Source organism: Prunus dulcis, chromosome 2 (genome assembly GCF_902201215.1).
Source record: "Prunus dulcis chromosome 2, ALMONDv2, whole genome shotgun sequence".
NCBI classification, from domain to species: Eukaryota; Viridiplantae; Streptophyta; class Magnoliopsida; order Rosales; family Rosaceae; genus Prunus; species Prunus dulcis.
In genome coordinates, this window is record NC_047651.1 from 23,489,361 (window position 1) to 23,512,425 (window position 23,065).

General features: G+C 37.8%; 4 protein-coding genes across 4 annotated transcripts; 2 read left to right on the forward strand and 2 right to left on the reverse strand.

The window, feature by feature from the left end:
* The first annotated feature begins 176 nt into the window (after window positions 1-176).
* On the forward strand, window positions 177-1,825 carry LOC117619430 (60S ribosomal protein L15-like). The gene is made up of 4 exons (XM_034349383.1): window positions 177-246; window positions 825-991; window positions 1,097-1,294; window positions 1,427-1,825. The coding sequence occupies exons 1-4, from the start codon at window positions 243-245 to the stop codon at window positions 1,670-1,672; spliced, it is 615 nt and encodes a 204-aa protein (XP_034205274.1). The 5' UTR covers window positions 177-242; the 3' UTR covers window positions 1,673-1,825.
* Window positions 1,826-9,715: 7,890 nt separating this feature from the next.
* On the forward strand, window positions 9,716-13,887 carry LOC117618887 (leucine-rich repeat receptor-like protein kinase TDR). Its single transcript, XM_034348648.1, has 2 exons — window positions 9,716-12,714; window positions 13,288-13,887. The coding sequence occupies exons 1-2, from the start codon at window positions 10,026-10,028 to the stop codon at window positions 13,710-13,712; spliced, it is 3,114 nt and encodes a 1,037-aa protein (XP_034204539.1). The 5' UTR covers window positions 9,716-10,025; the 3' UTR covers window positions 13,713-13,887.
* Window positions 13,888-14,384: 497 nt separating this feature from the next.
* Window positions 14,385-16,512, reverse strand: LOC117618424 (QWRF motif-containing protein 7). Its single transcript, XM_034347992.1, has 5 exons — window positions 15,892-16,512; window positions 15,576-15,812; window positions 15,382-15,471; window positions 15,183-15,278; window positions 14,385-14,516 (listed from the first exon to the last, which is right to left on the reverse strand). Exons 1-5 carry the CDS (start codon window positions 16,510-16,512, stop codon window positions 14,385-14,387), a joined length of 1,176 nt encoding a protein of 391 aa, XP_034203883.1.
* A 4,162-nt stretch (window positions 16,513-20,674) lies between these two features.
* On the reverse strand, window positions 20,675-21,949 carry LOC117619646 (zinc finger protein ZAT9-like). Its single transcript, XM_034349645.1, has one exon. The coding sequence runs from the start codon at window positions 21,769-21,771 to the stop codon at window positions 20,815-20,817; it is 957 nt and encodes a 318-aa protein (XP_034205536.1). The 5' UTR covers window positions 21,772-21,949; the 3' UTR covers window positions 20,675-20,814.
* Between the last annotated feature and the right edge of the window lie 1,116 nt (window positions 21,950-23,065).

Below are 23,065 nucleotides of genomic sequence, written 5' to 3' on the forward strand. Positions count from 1 at the left end.
ACCCAATACAAAAATTCTTGCACAAGTTTGGGCTGCAGAAGTCTAGGCAGGCCCAACTTAGCCAACCCTAAATTAGCCCCAACAAAGTCCTCGCAGGGTATTTTGGTCACTTGAAAAACCAACACTTGAATACTCTAAAAACCCTGGACCCAGAACCTATATATAACAGAGCTTCTGCTTCTCTGTCGTAAACTGCAGGCGGAGGAAGAGAAAGCGGTGGCTGTATACTCTGTAGCAAAGCAATGGGTACGTTATTTTCTGAATACATCTTTTAATCCTTCTGTCTGTATCTTTTTCAATGCACGCAATCATAACTTGTTGCGTATTGCAGAGAGCCTCTGTGCATCAAATCAAAGATTAGTAACATCACTGAACATTTTACCATGTACAAATAAAAAAAATAGTTAAGATTTATTGAAAGATGAAAACCAAATATAGGATTTGAGAAACTGACCTCCTTATTTTGGTTTGAAAAATGTTCATTTCATGAGTTCTTTTAGGCGTAAATTAACAATGCAGAAACCAACTTAAGGGAAATTTTGTACAATGTTAACTTATTCTTCACTATTATTGCACCCATGAGTGCAATTTGGATAAGTTTTCAAATAAAAAATGTGAACATCTTTGAGCTGTTACGGGCTAGAAAGAATACGAATTATGTATGATTTGGATTGAGATTAGGTTGGATCAAAAATGAATATCTTGCAATTTAGAATGAAAAAAGTAGCGTTTTGATTTTGCCGTTTGTTATCTCTTTTAATTTCTGTTTTACTGGGATTATTGTTTTGAATGTGATGTACATTTTGTGGTTTTGATATTATTAGGATATTACAAGTATACCTCAGAGTTAGGGAGGAAGAAACAATCGGATGTTATGAGGGCTCTGCAGAGGTTGAGAGCCTTCGAGTACCGCCACCAACCTTCCATTGTGCGTGTCACTCATCCCACCTGCCCTGACAAGGCTCACCGCTTAGGTTACAAGGCCAAGCAGGTCACTACATCATGCTCTTCATCTCTGACATTCATCCATTACAATAGTTCTTCTACTTGCTGCTGGTACTTGTTATTTTTGTGACTAAAGTTGTCCTCTTTACAGGGCTATGTTGTTTATCGGGTGCGCGTGAAGCGTGGCGGGCGTAAGAGACCAGTTGCTAAGGGCATTGTCTATGGCAAACCCACCAACCAGGGTGTTTCCCAGTTGAAATTCCAGCGTAGCAAGCGCTCTGTTGCTGAGGAGCGTGCCGGCCGCAAACTTGCTGGTCTCAAGGTTCTCAACTCTTACTGGGTTAATGAGGTACTATGCACAAGGTGCTTTAGCTTGATTGTATTGTATTCTTATATTAATTATAGAAAACTAGAAATATTTAGTGATTTGAATTGCACATTCTTAATGTTATAATACATCTTTTGACTCTGTTTCTTGCAGGATTCGACATACAAATACTTTGAGGTGATCTTGGTTGATGCTGCTCACAATGCCATCCGCAATGACCCCAGGATCAATTGGATCTGCAACCCTGTCCACAAGCACAGGGAGCTTCGTGGGCTCACTTCTGCTGGAAAGAAGAACAGAGGTCTATGTGGCAAGGGACACTTGCACCACAAGGCACGACCCTCCAGGAGGGCAAACTGGAAGAGCAACAACACCCTTTCTCTTCCTCGCTATCGTTGATTGTTTCTGACTTCAAATTTGCTTGTGCTTTTTTAATTGCCCTAGTTTCATCTTCTTCGGCTTTTAGGGATTGCAAGAGACCAATTTGCTTTTAAATTAAATTTATATGGTTGCTTTGAACATGGGTAATAATAATATGATGCTTGCGTTTAAGCGGTTAAGTTTCTTTCTTGTTAAACTGCTTCCAATTTTCTTCTCTTTCACCTATGGTTGCTCTTGCTATGTTATGAATTGTGAGTTGGTTTTCTTTGTTTGGGTATTGGCATGGGTTTTTAAACCAAATGCTTTGGGATTGGCCTTCGCATGGGTTTTTTAACCAAATGGTTTGGGCTCTGATATGATAATGGGGCAAACCAAAGCTCAGACCAAAAGAAACAAGTAGTGTACGTACAAGTTGAATTGCTTTTATTTTTGTTTTGTTGTGTTTCTTGGTGGGTTGCTTTTGCTTTATTTCTTTTAGATATAAGAATTCTGCAGGAAACCATTTGCATAGTTGGATTGGATCCACCATCTGCAAGGCAATCATTTCCTTGAGCTCCTCCACCAATTCAACCACAACCACAACCACACTGGCACTGCTACTTGGTGGGAAAGCATCAGCATAGTGGGTTTGCTTTCCCTCAAGTCTTCACCCTGTCTATCTTTTGAGTCTTCAACAGTACCAAAATGTCAAATACCAAAAGACTTTTTGCTGCATTTGGCATTTGAGAATTTGAGAAACAAAACAAAGCCCTTGATGCAAAAACCAACAACTATTGAAGATCAATTCAATAAGCTAGGGATGTGTCATGAGCAAAAAGGTTATCCTTACGCGTTTAACAATCATGAAATGTAACGACTTAAATAATGTTTTTTGGACATCATGTGAAGGCAAAGAAGCATGAAATTAATTGCAAAGCAAATATCTAGGTTGACGAGTGATGAGTTAGAGGAGCCTGCCTTGCCTCTGTGAGAGAGAGAGAGAGAGAGAGAGAGAGAGAGAGAGAGAGAGAAGCAAAGAAAGAAGAAATCAATTGTGATGATTCATAGGACATCCACGGGTATGTTGGTTGTCCTCCAATGTCTCTAGAAATGACCGGCAATGGTAATTATAAGCTTTGAAAGGCTTGGCCAGAAAAAGTAGAGTAAAAAAGAGAAAGATGAAACTTATGATTAAGATGTAGACTAGGGTTTTAGACAAGTATCCAACAAACACACATGAATATATTAAAGTGAACTTCTCATCTTCCAAAAGGAAATGATGGCTATTTTTGAGTTTTTCCTCCTTAGGAGGTTGAATTTCTTGCCAGTTTTCATGGCATTTAGTCTTTTCATTTGATTCAAAAGGCAGGAAACCAAATATAAAATATAAAATACAATGCATTTTAAGGGGGAATATAAGACACTAGGATCATCACATTGTATTTTTGGCGCATGAATTATCTAAAACTTGGTGCAATACACATGGAATAAAAGGAAATGCTAGCTCTCCCCTAAACAAGGGAAAAACTAGGGTAGACCGGAAAATATTATCGAACTCGACATTTTTACTTATATTTTTCTAGCTCTCTCACACAGTGTGAGTTCTACATGGTTCCACTTCATATTTCACAGTCAGAACAAAAAGCCAAGAATTGGGTTAAAAAGCATTTTAAATTAAAATAGCCAATGCAATCGTTTGACAAACAAACCCCATAAGAATGTGACTGATGAATTAGTGAGAGAAAAAAAAAATATCCAAAAAGGAAAAGTTAATGCAGAAAGTATATATGCCCAGATGTTTCTTCTTCCGCTGAGCCTGAGGGGTCCCTGCCTAGCTGGCCGATCCTTGGTTTTCTGAGGGTTAATATCAAACTCAGTTGCGTTATGGCTGAATTAATATATCTCTGCTAAACTCATGCTGATGTTCTTGAGTTGGACATATTCGACCTAAAAACTACTCCTTTAAGCAAAGTTTTGTTTATCGTGCATGAAAACGAAGTGGATAAACATCTGAAATCACAAATCTAAACACCAATTGGCAAAATATATGTATATGACTGTGAAGTTTGCTTTATCATCCTCTCTTTACCTAGAACTGAAATTGGGCAGCTTCCCAAAACCGTCCCCCCACCCACACTGAGTTTCCCTACCTTTTTTTTATCCCTTTGCTTTGGAAGGTCTAAATCATTTGCTTGTCTATTTCATTCCTACACATACTCTCAACCTCAAAACCTATCTTCATTTTAAAGCATCTTTTTTTTTTTTTTTTTTTCAAAACCCTTCTATGTTCTAACCACACCCCAAAGGATAGAGCATGGCATGTACATGCAATGATAATATGGGACCCTTTTTCTTTGGAATGTTGTTCAAATTCACTTCGACCACAAAGATTCACCGATATATGAAAAAAGGTTTTCAAATGGGTGATTATGATAAAAGCTCATCGATCACATGGATCCCTCTTAATTATCTTAACTTTCTAAACCAACCCAAAAAAAAAAATATTTCTGTTTTCAAGCCAAACGACAAAATTATGCTCCATGTTACAACTAGTTAACCCTTTTTACCCTTTTGTTAATTATATAACTTGCATTGTGATCAAAGTCAATTGACGACCTATATCAATTTCTCAACTTCTTATATCAAAAAGGTAACCATAGTTCTAATGAGACAACATAAGTCCCCTCCCCCACCCCAAAGGTAATATTTATTTACCCTCATCTTAACGGATGTGAGATTTAGGACTCGTTTGAGACAGCTTCTCTAGAAAGTACTTATACTCATAAGCGTTTCTAACAAAAGCACTTTTGTTATAAAAATCTTGAATTTTTTCATTAAAAAATATCCAAGTGATTTCTGGAAAAGTACTTGGAATGCTTCCTGAATAAACACATAACAGTTGCTTCTCCAGGAAGCGTTTCTATGACCCATAAGCGCTTCTAAAGTATTGTAAGCAAAGCAAACAAGCAACTTCTTGACGGAATCAACGTCGGTAGAGTTTTACCAATATATAACAAATCCTACAGCCAAAAGTGTGATGCTATTGCTACATAGAGAGGATTAGGAAAGTTAACAAGACATGGGATAAAAAAAAAGCCATGTGCCTTACTTACTATTTAGCACCAAGGGGATCTGCTCCTTAATGCACCTAAAAAGGCATAAAGGAAACATAATAAGCGTTAAGTGGTCAAATTAGCCATCACAAAACGTCACTTAATTAGACACCAACGAGTAGAGAAGGGATAGATAAGGTTAATGGGTTTGAAGTAGTTGTTGCTAATCCTATTGTTTTCCCTCCTAAAAGATGAACCACTTTTGAGACGCATCATTTGCAACTTAATGATATATTGGTTTGGTTGCATATATACGTCTCATTCTTCAGAATTTAGGAAAGGTTTGGTAACAATATATATATACTAATTAAGAAATTGAAATTAGAGTGCCCTTTAATTTACGTTTAAGGGAATATTTATACCAAATGTGTCCTTCTAATCAAGCATATACCTCTGTATTTACATCTTAATTGAGTGGTGAACAAGATTATTGTATTTTGTACATGATTGATACGTGTCCTCCACTTCATAAATTGTATTAGTTATGGACTATGTTGTTGAAGGAGATACATTAGCCTTTAGGTCCAAATCTTTGACTTAGAGGGGTCTCACATGCTGATATCTCACTCACTCACCTTCAAACCCTAATAATTCTGTTCTCCACTAATTAGAAAGTGTATGCTATTATAACTTATATGAAGAAAAAAAAGGGCATACGAGAAAAGTTTATATTTACCAAGTTAGAAAATAAAAGAGAAGATATAAATTAGGCAGATTGCCCAGAATAATTTAGGCAGATTGTCAGGGACAATTTTTTCACCAAGTTAGCAAATAAAAGAGAAGATATAAATTAGGCAGATTAGCCGAGGCAATTTTTTCCTTGCGTTTGGTGAGTTCGATTATAACTAAAAATGATTAATTTAGAATCATATATTCACAAAATTACAAAGAGCAAGCAATTGACTAAAAATGAACAGAGGGGAGGGGAGGTGACTGATTGAGTTGTAGGACTGCAAGATCTGTGTTTTTTTCTTCTGCAGAAAGAATGAAAGTGGGGTCGTTGTTTTACTCTCATTTACTCTTTATTCTCGAGTATGTTTTCAATTTTTCAATCATTATGTCATTGGAGCCCACTCGGTAAATTCGTATACAAAATTTAATCTAGACTCTCTCCCTTCTCCCCTCTCCCCTCTCCCGTAGTTAGAGCGCCGTCTGCTTTGGTTTGGGCCATGCTGGTTTCTAGTATTTGTACATCAGCCACAGACGTTTCATGTTTGGGCCCTTTGCCATGTGCACAGACCTCACTATTTCTATTGCTTCTTTATTTACATAAAGAAATTGAATGGAACTTTTCAAAGTTGACCATGCTGCTACTGAATGTGGTCCTGCTAGTCCTAACCCTGTGCTTAGCCACACCCTATTCAAAGCGATTAGAATAAAGGGTTATAATGAGGGGGTCTTTAATAACCGTTCGATTCAGTGCAGGATTATAACTGAACTATTAGATTGTAATCCCTCAACACAGCGTCTCATTACAGAAGCTCCCCACACTACCATATCAACCAAAGTAACGCATGCATGAACTAATTAAGAACAAAGTTTTTTGTGTTTAAATTTAATTTAGGAGCGAAGGGTTTTATTTTATTTTATTTTATATAAAAAAAAAAACAATGAATTCATGCAAAGCAACCCATTTAATCTCACAATACAAAAAAGCAAACTGAATCTTTTTTTGTTCTTTTGCATTTGTGTGGCAATTGCTGGATGGGGCTCTGGCATCAGCCTTAAAATTTGGCACTAAGGGCCAACAGAAAACGCCACTGCCAGATTACAACGTTTTGGTAGTTTGTTTATTTCGAAACTCGTTAAGCATGCATGTTTGTTTGTACAACTCCCAGAATTCGATTTATCCAAAGTACAACATACAACAGTCACGTTGAACTTGCATAAATTGACAAAACTCTGAAAACCACCTGTTGATGGTTATTGTTCAATTTCTCGAATACAACAAAAACCACCCTCCTTTGTTTTTTTTTCCTCCCGGTTCTAAATAAATACAAATTTTATATCCCAAAAATATGAAAATAAAAAGTAAGGTCATGTCATGTATACATATACTCACTCTGTTTATTTTTGTTTGGGAAAAGATTTGGTAATATACTTTGTTAGAGTAGGAGGAGAACGATAAATTATTGTATGATTACGTGATATAATTTATCTGCAAATTTTAATTTAAACGAACAATATAAAAATATTAGTAAATATTTACTTATATTATTATAACACGTACACAAATTATTTACTGGAGAAGGGGAAGGGACAGAAGCGTCAGGAAAAAGAAAGCGGGGGGCAACCGTTAGGGCGGAAATTGAGATGAAATCACGCGCTGGCGTGGAGGCAAAGTGGACCTAGCTCATCATGCCTCATGCTTCTTATGCTGAAGTGGTAGGGCCATAGGGCCACTCCCCTCACACGCCTCTCACCCAGGGCATGCTCTCGCACGTGCCTTTTTCCATATTTTACCATCCATTTTCAATTTCTTAATTTTATTATCCTCTTTATACTAACTTCACGAAGAAAGACAAGGCTGTTGTTCACTTACATAAACCCACTACGACGATGACTCCCTCCCTACGAGACAAGACGACAAGTGAAGGGTATGAAGGAGACAAAGTGATTCTGGGCCCCACTTTAGCACTCTCACACTCTCTTCCCTATTGGGCCCCACCTGGCCACCCCCACCGTTTCCATGGGCCCCATGTCCTGGCCTGCTCTGTTTTTTCCTCTACGGGCCAAGGTTATATATGTTTCTTCTAATTTTCTAAAGGGTGTAATAGTAAATTCGAGATTGAAAAAAATACTAAATCCAATAATTAATGCATGGATGGAAAGAATAAGAAAAACATTCCATGTCCCTTTCAAATTTCTCCTCTTTTCTTTGACGTTGATCTGGTATTACCTCTTTGGCTCATGTGAGGCAAATAATTTGTTGTTTGCTTTTTTTATTTAACGGAAATGAAAAGAAAAAAAAAACTTACTTGGGTCTGTGGCTCTCAGCACGCGCTCTTATAAAGGAATGCATGCATAAAGCAAGGGTGCGCTTAGAATTTGAATGTCCCAAAGTACCCTCAAAGAAGGCGACTATACATATGTACGTTTTTCCTCCTAACACACTTTATTTATTTATTTATTTTTCCTTTTACTTTGTTTCTTTTATTTTTCTCTTTTGGGCAACCATTATTTAATCTGCGTTCAGTTTGGAATGTGGAAAAGAGATCTTAGTTCCTTCCATATTGGTTAGAAAGAGAGGGAGTCAGCTTACGAACGCTTGACTTGTAGTTCTTCAACTTCAAAACTCTGAATATTCTTCTCACTTTAGGTAACTGAACTAAAATTATATTTTGATCTGAATGCGAGAGGTAATTTGTTTTGTGTGATATGGACGCGCATAGTTATTGTTTTTTTTTTTACGCATCGGCTTTCTCATGAGTCATTTGATCATATTTTACGTTAAGAATTGGATATGGAAGATTCTTCAATAATATTTTATGTTAAGAATCTCAACCATGTATGTATGATGCATATTAAATCAACCAATAAATCTAATGAATGAAATTAAAAACACGTAACTAATGCTTAACTTCAATACTTATTGAAGAATCTCCCTAATAAACATTAACTATCCACAAATGTTGTATTATAAAAGAAAAATAATGTGGTTAAACTTGGACATTATTTTAACCTACTTTTTACCCCTTCCAAAGTTCCAATAATATCATCGATAATAGCGTAAGTAATCAAGAAAAAAGCTGTTTAGTGTAAGTATTAGCATAACCGGGATTTGAGAAGATGATTGTGTTTGAAGCTTTATTCTTATCGTAAGATATACTTTAACAAGATTAATGATACAAAGTAAATAATTTGCCATCATCATGCCAAAACTTTATCCAAGTCAAAATGAGTAGAAAAGCAACCCAAATAACCAGTATATGCGGTATAATATTTTAATGCACATTCATCTCAGAGATCTTGCTTCAATTTATTTAATTACCATCCTAGAAATCTTAGTGGATCGACCGTCTCTGCCAAAAAACAAAAAGGAAAAAGAAAAACACAAGTGGGATTTTCTTGAATTTCAAACATCCGCGCCAACTTGTTTCATACTGGGTTATTTTGTAAAGCACACTCATAGAGTGACAGCGGCATGTCATGTAAATTATGACAACCCACTTATGATGTGCCATGTCCTGCATAGAATTCCTTTGGGCTTTAATTTTTGGATGATTGGGTTTTTTAAATGGCTTAAATCATCTAGCATCCTCAATTTTAATACAGGGAGCAATATTCATATACAAATATACTTTTTTTTTTGGGGTCAATACCATACTTTTTGTATGAAGGTATAACTTACATTATCATTGTAGCAATATCATCTCTACACAACATGTAACGCTTTATATATAATTACAAAAATTTAATCCGAATATGTAACGTTACGATTTTTTTATGTTTGAAATTGTTTAAAATTTCGTTTATATTTAGTAATTAGAAACTTTGTAAGTTAATTATTTGAATCATGTGTACCATAAAATTTATCTCAATAGTATATCTCCAATGGAACCAAGAAAACAATCTGAGTCATGAAAGTCTACAAATGTGGATAAGGCTCTAAATTCAGTTAAAACTCAAACTCGTCTGTAATATTTGAACCTGAAATGAAAATGTTAGGAAGGGAAAAGAAAAAGGAAAGAAAAAAGAAAAGAGAAAAGGAATGAGAAATTGTTTAAAAAATGGTAGGAGAATATGGTGGGAAATTGGAATGACTTTCTTGGATCCTGTGAGAGACATTTGTCACTACTAACATAACAATACTTGCCAATTTGTTAGACACAAAGATAAAGGAAACCAAGGAATGATGAAAAGTAGAAGCAAAAGAAAAGGAAAAAGAAATCCCAATAAAACCAAAAGTATAGGTGGATATCAGACAAAGGTAGAATACTACTGAGAGAGGGAGAGAGAGAGAGAGAGAGAGAGCAACAGCCATTGAGAACCAAGATTATTAGCATACATTGGTACTTTCTAGCAGTAGAACTAAAGAATAAGGAAGGAGAAGAAGTAGTTTTGCTTCTCTCTCTCTCTCTCTCTCTCCCCCATTCAAGTTTCAATCTTATTATTAGCCCACCAAGAAAACCCACTGAAGCAATCATCATCATGATGAAACACCCTCTGCACCCAGCAGCACTCCAGAAAAGCATTTCTCTCTGTCATCAAAACCTTTCTTCCCTTAAATTTACCAACACTCTCCCAGTCTCACCCAGCACACCAACAACCCCAAAACCATGAAAAAACTTTCTTCTTCTTCTCTCTCTCTCTTTCCCTTCATCACATTCTTCTTCTTCTTCTTCTTTCTCCAAACCTCCACAGTCCTCTGTTCTCCTCCCCCTCAGTCTTTCCAACTCAGTGCTCTGATTTCCCTCAAATCCTCCCTCAAAGACCCTCTCTCCACCTTCCATGACTGGGTGGTTCCCAGTACTTCCCACCCAAACGACCCCGTTTGGTGTTCATGGTCTGGCGTCAAATGCCACCCCAACACCTCCCAAATCGTCACCCTCGACCTCTCTCAACGCAACCTCTCCGGCCTAATCCCACCACAAATTCGCTACTTGTCTTCCCTAATTCACCTCAATTTCAGTAGAAACAAGTTCAGCGGGCCTCTGCAACCCGCCATTTTCCAACTCAGCAACCTCAGAATCCTCGACATAAGCCACAACGACTTCAACTCAACTTTCCCACCTGGGATTTCAAAGCTCACCTTCTTGAGAATCTTCACTGCTTACAGCAACAGCTTCACCGGCCCCTTGCCCCAAGAGTTCATCAAACTCCGATTCTTGGAGCAGCTCAACCTCGGCGGAAGCTATTTCGACGGCGAAATCCCAGAAGGCTATGGAACTTTCCCGAGACTTCAGTTCCTCTACCTGGCCGGAAATGTTCTTAAGGGCCCAATTCCACCGCAACTGGGCCTTCTGTCGGAGCTGACCCGAATGGAGATCGGGTACAATCAGCTTTCAGGTGAAGTTCCTGTAGAATTGGTTCTGTTGTCGAATCTCACGTACTTGGACATCTCCAATAACTTTCTCTCCGGATCGCTCCCGCCAGAGCTCGGCAACTTAACCAGGCTCGACACATTGTTACTCTTCAAGAATCGTTTTTCAGGCACAATCCCGCAAAGTCTCGGGCTTTTACAAGGTCTCAAGTCGCTCGATTTGTCCGATAATGGGCTCAACGGCTCAATCCCACCAGGAATTGCTACGTTGAAGGAGCTTACAATGATAAGTTTAATGGACAACTTTCTGGTTGGTGAAATCCCAGACAAAATCGGAGAGCTACCCAACTTGGAACACTTGCTTCTTTGGAACAATTCACTGACAGGCGTCCTTCCCCAGAGCTTAGGCTTCAGTGAGAAGCTTGTGAGGGTCGATGTCTCGTCCAACTCTCTCACCGGTCCAATCCCTCCAAATCTCTGCAGAGGCAACAAGCTCGTCAAGCTCCTACTCTTCTCAAACAAGTTCATCAACCCCCTCCCAAACACCTTAACCAACTGCACTTCCCTGTTACGCTTCCGAATCCAGAACAATCAAATCAACGGGTCGATTCCGACGGGTTTTGGGTTCTTGCCCAATTTGACTTATGTTGACCTCAGCAGCAACAACTTCACCGGTACCATCCCTGAAGATCTCGGCAATGCCGAAAACCTCGCGTATTTGAACATTTCCCAGAACCCACTTCACACAGTCCTTCCATCAAACATATGGAAAGCAAAAAACCTCCAGATCTTCTCCGCCAGCTCGAGCAAGCTCACAGGTAAAATCCCAGACTTCATTGGTTGTAGAAACTTCTACAGGATCGAGCTTCAACGTAACGATTTTAACGGCACAATTCCCTGGGACATTGGTCACTGCGAGAAGCTTCTCTACTTGAACCTGAGCCGTAATTCGCTGACCGGCATTATACCATGGGAAATCTCCGCTTTGCCCTCCATCACCGACCTCGATCTCTCGCATAATTTTCTCTCCGGTACGATCCCTTCCAACTTTGAGAACTGCAGTACGTTGGAGACTTTCAACGTTTCGTTTAATTTGTTAACCGGTCCGATACCCGCGTCCGGTTCGATTTTCCCGAATCTCCACCCGACGTCGTTTACGGGGAATGAGGGCCTGTGCGGCGGCGTTTTGGCGAAGCCCTGTGCGGCTGACACGTTGTCGGCTGGAGCGGTGGAGGTTCGCGGTCACGAGCAGCCGAAGAAGACTGCCGGCGCGATAGTTTGGATCATGGCGGCCGCGTTTGGCATCGGGCTTTTTGTGCTCGTCGCGGGGACCCGCTGCTTTCACGCGAACTACAGCCGTCAGATGGACGAGAGTCAGCAGATCGGACCGTGGAAACTGACTGCTTTCCAGCGGTTGAATTTTACCGCGGATGATGTGCTGGAATGTTTGGAGATGAGCGATAAGATTATAGGGATGGGATCCACTGGGACGGTGTACAGAGCGGAGATGCCAGGGGGCGAGATCATAGCGGTGAAGAAGCTGTGGGGGAAGCAGAAGGAGAACAGCAGCATCCTGATCAGACGGAGGAGAGGGGTGTTGGCGGAGGTGGAGGTGTTGGGGAACGTGAGGCACAGGAACATAGTGAGATTGTTAGGGTGCTGCTGCAACAGGGACTGCACCATGCTGCTCTACGAGTACATGCCTAATGGGAACTTGGACGATTTGTTGCATGGGAAAAACAAGGCGCAAAATTTGGTGGCGGATTGGGTTACGAGGTACAAGATAGCGCTTGGTGTGGCTCAGGGGATTTGTTATCTTCACCACGACTGCGACCCGGTGATCGTGCACCGCGATCTAAAGCCGAGCAATATTTTGTTGGACGGTGAAATGGAGGCCAGAGTGGCGGATTTTGGGGTGGCCAAGCTGATCCAGAGCGATGAGTCCATGTCCGTCATCGCCGGCTCCTATGGCTACATTGCGCCAGGTGCGTTTATTGGTCACTATTTATTTATTTATTTAATGATTTGTTGGGTTAGATTATGGTATGTTGCTATTATGCGCGGGAAGAAGGGGTTGACCTGTGGCGTACGTTAGTGAGGTAGTACTTGTTTTTGTTCGTTATTAGGTTTTGGATTTGTTTGGTTAAAGTTCGTCTTGTAGGGTGACGAAATCTGAATTATCTAGTGTATTAGGTGGATGAGGCAGGGAATTAACACAAATCTTCTTCTTTATCTCTATCTAAAAAGCACTGGTCACTTACCAAATTCCAAATTGTAATTAATACACAATCCAAATGGCAATATTGGTCGGTCGGTCGGTCCAATTGGTCAAAAGTGTTCTCTTTCGGTCCCCTGTATATATATATTTAAATAACTATTACTTACATTACATCAATACAAAGCAAAAGGTTAAAAAACAGTATTTTTAAATTTAAAAAAAGAAAAAAAAAAGAAAAGGGAGAGGTTGACATAGATGTCCACAAATCCATTTTGGGCCATGCAATTTCCATTTCAAATGTGGTTAATTAAATTAACATTGTTGTGTTTTGCTTTTGCAGAATATGCTTATACTCTACAAGTGGATGAAAAGAGTGATATATACAGCTATGGGGTGGTTTTGATGGAGATTTTAAGCGGCAAGAGATCAGTGGACGCAGAGTTTGGAGATGGAAACAGCATTGTGGATTGGGTTAGGTCCAAGATCAAGACCAAAGACGGGATCAATGACGTGCTGGACAAGAATGCCGGGGCGGGTTGTGCGCCGGTGAGGGAGGAGATGATGCAAATGCTCAGAATTGCGCTGCTTTGCACCAGCAGGAACCCGGCGGACCGGCCGTCGATGAGGGACGTGGTATTGATGCTGCTTGAAGCCAAGCCCAAGAGGAAGTTGCTGGCTAGTGTTGGTGGCCGTGATCATAATGGGGTTGGTGGGGGTGGAGCTCCTGATATTCCTTTGCCACAAAAGCCATCGGCTGAATGTTAATAGGATTCACTTTTAAGCCTTGAGGGGTTTTAATTTCTTCTCTCTTTCTTTTTTTTTTGGGTTTTTTTTGGTTAATTTTCAAATGGTGGGGGGATTGGTATAGGAGAAGCATTTTCTTGTTTTACTTTATTTCAATGGAATTTTCTCAAAGTGTTACGTACTGTTTTGCTCTTATGGTTTTTGTTGTTGACGTACGTGTATAAATATAAGTGAGTATTTCCATGGTGGTAGAGTTTAAAGAATAACTAAGCATGAAAAAATCACAAGTTTTAATTAGTATGTTAGATATAGTTAAAGTAGCAATTAAGTAAATGAGTTGGACAAAATGCTCGAAACAATTGTGAATTCAGATTGCATATGAAAACAGTTGTAGCCGTTAGATAAACGAGTTTGTCACGTTGAACTAAATTATAAATCCTTATCAAGTCAATGGATTGTGTTTGCATTCAATGAGTAGATGAGCCAATCATCAAGAGCTTGCACATGTCCTCTGAACCTCGCTAGACACAACTAAACAATAATGTATGAAGGTAAAAGAAAATTATGCCACGAACAAGTTTTACATTGGATTTGGAGTCAGTGAAGATTCCTACGTACGTGGATCAAATTTCATATGATTTTTTTTGGGCCCTAATAATAGAAGATTAAGAATTTTCTAAAATAGATCCAAGACTAGATATCATATACATTAACCACGTTGATATCAGTATTGTTTATTCGGATTTTATATGTCGATGGTATGTTGGCCTCAGCTCCTTGACTCTCTAGTTGGATGAGATGTGCTCTTACACTTGCCTCCTCCTCCTGTTCAGAAAAATAAGACAACTTCAAAATTTTCAAACAATTATTCAACTGTCCAAAAGTGTAGTTACTTTATCGGGAAGAATTTTTATACAAATAATATTCTACTGTAAATTACGGGAAGATGAATTCGAACTCGAGTGCAAAATGGAGAGTATATCAGCTCAAGCCAACTTGACTAATCCCACATTTGTCATGAAGAGTTTTAAAATATTCCCTTAAATTTAATTCCAAACTTTAAATAGGCCGTGGTCCAGCCCATTCAAATTTAAGCACCACTCTTGTTGTACTCTCTGGGCCAATAGAATAAGCAAGCAAAATTAGACTTGGGCTTTCCTCAGTTTTGATAAATATTTCAATTCGGGCTTTCTTGTGATGTAAACATTTTACCAAGAACAAACACAATTTTGTTTTCGATAGAGATATTCAACCCCTTAACTAACTAATTACGCCGCATATAAATTCAACTCCATTCTGTTTAATGAAATACCATCGTTTTTATAAAATAAATAAAATAAAAACCTAACTAATTATGTAAATTTAAATAAATAAATAAAAAAATAGCCCCTTGTGAAACCCTTTAGTCACATTTTAATTTTCTACAATAACATATATTTTGTTTTCTGTGGAAAAATTGTATGAGCTTGACGGAAATAAATTATGACTCACCACAAGTGCAGCAACCGTAGTTATATTCTCCTCCAAGTCGTTCTGTTGTTTCTGCGCAATTAGGAGCTCCGTCACCATGTAAAGTACCTTTTCGAGCTGATCAAACCATCCAAAAATTGTATTAATCAACTGTTAATTACTGCTTAATTTTTTATTTTTTTCCTGCATTCAACAGTGCAAATTGAGAGCTCTAATTAACCTGCGGGAGCAACTTAGTGACCATTGCTTCAATCCCTTCCACGACAAGCATGGCCGTGGTCATGGCTTCGTATACAGACGCCACGTCAGCCTGGGATCCACCAGAGGAAAATGAATTTGTACTTTGTGGAATTAAGGTACCCTTTTTTATATATATGAAACAAAAATATGCGATGATCAATATCTATTTTGTACCTTAGCATCATGGACCAAAGGGAGGGTATTTGAAATTCCAGACAATTTTCGGACCAACCTGCTCACAGACTCTTGATTTTTTCTATCCAATTTTCCCCATTCATTCAGTAGGAAAATTTGTGGGTTCAGAATCTGGTACACCTTTATCTCATGCTTGAGCTTTTGCATTTGCATTCGCTTCTCTAGGATGAAGTTTCTCACTTTCAATGTTCTAAGGCACACGCTAAATATTTTAGCCTGAAAACAATAAGACACAATTCATATACAAAACACACGTAATTAACTCACTAATTTGCTTAATTTAGTCTATAAATACCTGTGAAACTCTCTTTGCGACGAGCAGGGAAGCCTCAGCTCTGGCGTTAGCAAATCTCCACTGAAGCAGCCTATTATGCAGAAGACGAAACCGGTGGAAATCCTCCTCTTGTATTGGTGACACTTTCTTCTGCAGCCTAAAATACTTCAAAACCCCACTCACACCACCGCCACCGCTATTACTGGATTTAACCCTCGCTGCTTTTGTTGAAACAGCTGGTGACTCCGGTGCCACCTTGCACGGCAAATATCGTCCCGGAGATAATGCCCACGCAGACGGCGACCGTGGAGGTGGCACCGATGATATTCTAGGGCGGGGACTAGGACTAGTTCTCCCACGAGGCAACAACTTACCAAAACTACTAGTAGTTACATTTAAATTAGTACCTTGTTGTCTAATAGCATTTTCTAGACCCTTGTTTTGCGTTAGAACTAAAACTCTCTCTTCCTCGTGATTCTTACTGGTGGTTCGTGATTTGGTGGTGGATTTTGAGCGGGGGGTGGTGAATCTTTGGCAGTTGTTTGGTGGCAAGGCTATGGTTGGAATAATTGTTCCACTTCTGCTTCGTAGAAGGCGAGGACTAGATTGCTGCTGCTGCCTGCGTGTGAATGTGTTTTCCATACTTGTGGGCTTGAGCTCAATTAATTTGTTGGAGATCATGGCTTAATTTATATATGTAAGGGGCATGCATGTATAATATATGAGGTGTTTTGTTAGATGATAATTAATTAATTAATATTAAAGAAAGCATAGACGTCGTCGAGGGAAGTCGATAGCACGTTGGGATTGTGGAGCATGACGAAAACTAAGGTTGAATTCATCATGTCAGTCAGTATGTATAATGTATGTTCTGAGCAACCCAACTAGTTTCTTTCTTTGTCAACGCCCCCCACGAAATATAAAACAAAAAACTATGTATATGGATCCAACCTTTCTTATCAATCTTAAAATTAATTTAGTGATACTTATTTTTTTAATGTTGGAAGAGAAGAGATTTAGAGTTTCAATCCTATATGTGCCATTAATTAATAAAAATTACGATTTACAATTCGGATTCTTTTTTGGGTTAACATAGAAGGATTTGTTTTTGAATTCATATTGAGTTTTTTAAAATTTTATTTTATACCATCGATATATAATATACTCCAAATTAATCTAATTTATATGGAGGGGAGATCAAACTTGGGTGTAAGGGAGCGGGTTCACTGTCTTGACCTACTGGTCTAACCCACATTTGCTAGTATGATCCGGATCCTCTGCTTGGATTTTCTCTACCATGATCTACTTGACTTTTCTTCTCTGCTTGCCACCACATTAAAATTTCATTTGTAGGACTCTATTAATGTTGGCACATCACACACAAAACCTAAATGCACCATAATTTTTGTTTTGAAAAAAAATTCCTAAACATAACGTGGGTGTTAGTGTGCAGTCGTTTTCTCTCCCCTTTTTATTTTTATTTTTATTTTTTTCTCAATTTCTCTTTCTTCCAAAGACACATATCTTTTCCATGCCTCTCTCTTAGTCCTCTTCTACCCATAGAAACAAACACAAGTCCAATGACTACAATTGCTTTTCACAAAATAAGAACCACAACACAAATATTCTCACCGAATGGGCTACCACTAAAGAAAGATGAGTCAAATGGGTCGTACGTGGCCACCATAGCCATATCAATCATGATTTTAGGACTTAACCCGTATCAAAATTGCACTGAATTAAAATATAAACCTACACTTCTTTCTCCCACAAAAAAAAAAAAAAAACATAACTAGAATCACAAAACCAATAAATTATGTGTAGAAAATTAAAATAATGGATCTACACAGAAGTAAAGATTGCTCTAGGAAGGCCATTCCTTTTCTAAGAAAAAATAGACGCAGCCAATTGTGCTCATTATTTGTTATTTTGGTTCAGATATTTTGATTCATATTTTATAATTGAGATATAAGGTTTAGGATATGAAAGTAGTACCATAGTTGCAGGATGAAATTTTGGGCATTAGCAAGAACTGAATTTCATATGGGAAAAGGAGAGATTGTGAGGTTGGAATAGAGGATTTGGGAGAAGAGAGAGCGTTGGGATGCTAAAAAAAGAAAGAACATGAAGAAGACCACGTTAACTCAAGTTAGTTCAATTTGGATTTTTTTTTCTTCTAAAATAAAAATTGTGAGCTATTTGGGTTTTCTGTGTGATGTGTCAACATTAGAGTCCTTTAGATGAAATTTAATAAGGTGGAGAGCAAAGAAGAAAAGTCAAGCAGATCATGACACAGAAAATCCGGATCCTTGCTAGCTAGCACCATTGCCGCATCTCACTATTATATCTGCATGCAATTAAGGGAATAAATACACAGAGAGTTAATCTCGTAATAAAGTTTTTCCAGTTAACCTACAAATGTACAAACTTAACTGCAGTATGCAGTAATGTAAATTTACCAATTTACAAGAAGTTGAATAGGTTTTCATTCTACAATATTAAGTTTGAACGCATCTAATAGGCGTCAGGTAAAAAATAAAAGTCCCCAGTATACGTAAGGCCACTATTAACCTCGATTAGTAAATTTAAAATACAATTAGAAGTTAATTGGATGTAGCTAAACTCCTCTCGCTGCGGTTTGGTGCACTGAACATGTTGACTAGAGAGAATATTCAAATAGCCTGAAACATCCAATTCCGCAGAGCTTCTGTCTGCAAGACTCAAGTTTCAACTAACCTCAGCAGCAGCAAACAGACCTCTCATGAATTGGTTGCCTTGCATTGGCATATTTCCAAAGAAACCCATTGTTACTAAGAAAACATAAACATGCATGAAGTTATAAATAAATAAATAAATAAATAAAACTAAAATAAGCTTAGGTCAATATTTCATTTTTGACCCTTTGCTTCCTTGAATAGAAATGTTAATGACATTTCGCCTCCATCAACGTGCATATTGTGAAATTAAACTTATTTATTACGATATCTGATATGACACTTCAATTTTGGTTATTATTAACTTGACGTTCTTGCAAAATTGATAATTAATGGCTACTAGGACACCTCTCTACTCTTATCGTCAATTTTGGATCTCCGTATTGATAAGTTTTTCCCAAAAAAAAAAAAAAAAAAACAATTTTGGATCCGCAATAAACACTCACAAAATACAATATACAAATATAATACTATAAAATTTAAATTTTAAAATGAAAAATGAAATATGAAATATGAAGGCCCGTTTGATAACCATTTCAATTTTAATTTTTAGTTTTTAGTTTTTATTTTTCATTTTTTGTGCTAAAGTATAGAGGAAAATGAGATTGTGCTAAAATTAACTAACCCCTACAAAAATATAAATTGTTCAAGTGTGTCGACGTCTACACTATGAGAGAGAGAGAGAGAGAGAGAGAGAGAGACCAACAATATTTATTTCCGGTTGACATGCTTCCAAATAACATCCGTGTGTTAAGTTAGTTTGGTAAAAATATTGTGTTCGTCTACTTGCACTTGAGTTGAATCACCTCCTACATATAGTTTAGCAATTGTTGAAAACGAATTTAACTTAGCAATTGAAGTAAAAGTACGCTATTGGCACCCTCCAATTCTACTCTATCCATCCACTCTCTTGTTTGTAATTTTTAATCCATAAGCAACATGAATTTTAAGTCAAAGTTGTGTGTTAAAATGGTAGTGGACTTGAATGAAACGTTTTGGTAATATTAAATTTGACAACCAATAAAACCCTATGCGCATCAAATATGTGAGCATCAACAATATTAGCGACAAAACCGATTTTAAGACCAAAAAGAAGGTGCGATACCGAAGGAACTAAAACTCACCAGTTTGATTATATCAGAAGAAAAAACAATATTAATCGTATAAATATCCAAGTTTTTCGAATTAAACGACTAGATAAATGCAGATTTGGGTTTATCCAAATTATGAATTCTGCCAAAATCAATCAAGCAGATATGCACTTATCCCCAGAAGTTTAAAATCTAGTATCATGAGTTTAATTTGAAAGATTTTCTCTTTATTTCTTGGAAAACAGTTTTTGTTTTTGTTTTTCTTCTTCTTGGAAAAGAGTTTTGAAAGGATTGAATTTGAGGGAGGAAGAGTCCACTTGGGAAAACATGTGGGCTATGTATGGGTAGATTGGAGGTCTTGGCCTGGCTGAAGACTATATTGGCATCACATATTAATTGCAAAAATGGTATTATGTCATGCTTGACTATGCATGGCTTCACCACAGAGAGTTACGGCTACTGCTATAGTAGAGAGAAACCAGAAGATAAGAAGGAAGAGAGGTGGCTGCTCTGCGGGGCTCTCTCTCTTGACTTCTTCACCAACTGTGCAAACTATAAAGGAGGAGAAGACAGGCAGAAGCTAATCTTTATATCCGAACAAAAGAAAAAGACACAAAATACAAAAAAACTTGGTGAACTTTCTCTCTCCAAACCTGTATTTTGTCCTTGTATATTTCACTTTCTTTTCTTGTCAGGAAAATGAGGAAAACAGTTTTGATTAGCTAAAAACCACTGGATGGATGCAGTGAGCAAAAACAAGGGCAGCTTCATTGTAACTCATTAATTTATGCATGACAGTGCAAACAAAGCAAATTAACCTTTTAAAGAAGATTAATTGAAGGTGAAGCAGAAAAGTAACTGCCTTATCTCCACTACCTAATCAGGCAGGGAAGAGGTCTGAGAAGGAAATTGTAAAGTCATGGAGTGAGATAATCCATTTCATGCAGCACCACCAAGCAAAAAAATAATATAATAAGCATAAGAAATTAAGCCCCAAAAAAACCTATTAAAATCTCCAACAGAAAATTCACTGTATACCATTCTCAGATGGGAAATGAGAAATTTCTAGTTCATCTGTATCTACAAAAAAAAAAAAACCATGTTTGAAATGAAAACTTTTACCCCTAATTTCTAGTTCATCAATCAGAAACTGTTGAAAACTCAAGCTGGCTAAGCTCTCCATCTTCCTCCTCTGGTGCTGGGAGATTGAGATCTATCACCAAATTGTCTACAAAATTAGTAGAAGATGATGACACATTCCTAGCATTGTGAGTCAAATTGTTGTAATAGTGAACTTTCTTGTGCCCACCAAGTGCTTGACCAGAATCAAACTGTTTGAAACAAAATGAACACTCAAATGTTCTCTGCTGATCAACAACCAAATTACCACTATTGCCATTGTTACCAATGACATCATCATCTTCTTCTTCTTCTTCTTCTTCAAAATCATCATCATCATCATCTTCAACATCAAACACTTGGGTCTTGATTATTTTCTTGTGACTTGCTCTGTGGCCTCCAAGTGCCTGATAAGATCGAAACGCTTTGTTACAAGTCTCACACTTGTACTTTCCCTGAGTCAGGGCTCCAGTTTGAGCCCGAAAAGCCGACTCGTCCTCGTCCTCATCCTCATCCTCATCTACAGATTCATCTACTTGTTTTTTTAGTTTAGCTTTTTCCCATTTTCCCCATTTATCCATTGAAAGCATTATGAGACACCTGGCAACATCTTCAGTTGAAAAAGCATCAGAAACAGAACTCACCTGCTCTGCCTCAAGGGCCGCCTCAGCCGCTTTCCCAATCACTTTACGGCGCCGTTTGGATCTTCTCCGAGTTGGGTTCCTCGGGTGTGACTCGGTGTCGCTATCGCCGTCATGGATGGCTGAATCCAGAGATGGAGAAGAATGCATGGCCCTGTTTGTTGATGAAAGTGGAGGAGATGACTCAGGCGAGTTGCTGAGTTGTTGTTGCTGCTGCGGCGACTGCGGCTTTGCAGGGAGAGGAAGCTTGGCCAGATGAGATCTCATGTGACCACCCATGGCTTTTCCATTGGCGAATCTCTTGTTGCAGATCTTGCAGATTCTATGCTTTTCCATGGAGGAGGATGAAGGAGATCTCTGTTTTTGCTCTGTTTTATCTTCTTCCTCTCTCTTCCTCTCTTGGTGTTTGGTTTTTGTGAAGAAGAGAAAGAGAGAGTACGAAACTTAATAGGTCACCAGAAATGAGTAGGTGACAAGCATTTCTATCGCAAAAAGAACAAAACCAGAAAGGTCAGAGTGGATATGGGAAATTTTAAGGTGTCCTTCGGAGGCTGTGGCCAAATGGTGCATGATATATAGCTTTATATTTTCATATGATGCCATTATGATCATATCTGACTAATAAAGTATCAAATTCAAATGCTCTCTAAAATAAATAACAATAAAAATAAACTTTTTGTTTTTTATTTTTATTTTTCAAATCATACTAATTTGCCACAAAATCCCTTCTCCAAATTCTCTCCATTATTACTAGTTCAAATCAATCAATAAATTACCCTAAATATGAGTTTAGCTGACTGGTCACCATTCATAATTAAAATCAAAACAACATTCCCAAATAGGAGGATATACTTTATAGATTCATAACTCCACATCTTTTGTACTTAATACGTGGACATCTCTTAGTGCATCCAAGTTTTATGCATCAATCATAGCTCGCCTTGTGTATCCACGTCGACTATTAGGTGACACGTCGTTTATATCCATCTTTCTCTTTTCATACGGTATTGCATCATTTAGCTCAATTTATTCATATTTTTTTAACATTCACATCACAATGTATATACTGCCCACTAGTTCGTGTGGAAAATTATGAATTTATAACGTGACAATAATACATATTTTATGTGTATAATTCTACAAATATTAAAATTCGTAGAAAAAATTATTGATTATAATATTGGAATCAACACGGTAATAAAATAATCTTTAATTTACATGAATGAATTGATAACAAGTTGAGAAATTAAGGTAAGTTAAACTCTTTAACATAAAAAAAGAGGATAAGGTTTTAAGTTGGACTGAATTGACACTTGTATTGGGCTGGGCTGACTTGAGATGGGCCTATGCTCATGGTCTGCGGCTTTTTAATTATCTTTGGCTGGGGATGAATCGAATTTCAAACATTTTCTATTTATGAAAGAAAAATATCATTAAATTACGAGCTAGTTAATTGTCGTCCGTTATTTCTACTTACTTTGTTGTTTGGCCACATTACTTACTTAGTCACTATATTCAGCAATATGTTTTCTCATTTTGCCATTAAAATGTTACTTCTATAAATAAATGAAAGAAACAATACAATTCTACTTTGATTAGGCTCCTAAATAGCTAGATCCAACTCCATCGT

Bases quoted from the DNA above. Each gene is read 5' to 3' on its own strand.
- LOC117619430 (XM_034349383.1), top strand. The intron at 992-1,096 runs GTCACTACATCA...TCCTCTTTACAG, and splicing joins TAGGTTACAAGGCCAAGCAG to GGCTATGTTGTTTATCGGGT. The intron at 1,295-1,426 runs GTACTATGCACA...TGTTTCTTGCAG, and splicing joins ACTCTTACTGGGTTAATGAG to GATTCGACATACAAATACTT.
- LOC117618887 (XM_034348648.1), top strand. From the start codon at position 10,026: ATGAAAAAACTTTCTTCTTCTTCTCTCTCTCTCTTTCCCTTCATCACA. The intron at 12,715-13,287 runs GTGCGTTTATTG...TTGCTTTTGCAG, and splicing joins CTATGGCTACATTGCGCCAG to AATATGCTTATACTCTACAA.
- LOC117618424 (XM_034347992.1), bottom strand. From the start codon at position 16,512: ATGGAAAACACATTCACACGCAGGCAGCAGCAGCAATCTAGTCCTCGC. The intron at 15,279-15,381 runs GTTAATTAGAGC...TGGTTTGATCAG, and splicing joins TCACTAAGTTGCTCCCGCAG to CTCGAAAAGGTACTTTACAT. The intron at 14,517-15,182 runs GTGAGTCATAAT...TTTTCTGAACAG, and splicing joins CTACGGTTGCTGCACTTGTG to GAGGAGGAGGCAAGTGTAAG.
- LOC117619646 (XM_034349645.1), bottom strand. From the start codon at position 21,771: ATGGAAAAGCATAGAATCTGCAAGATCTGCAACAAGAGATTCGCCAAT.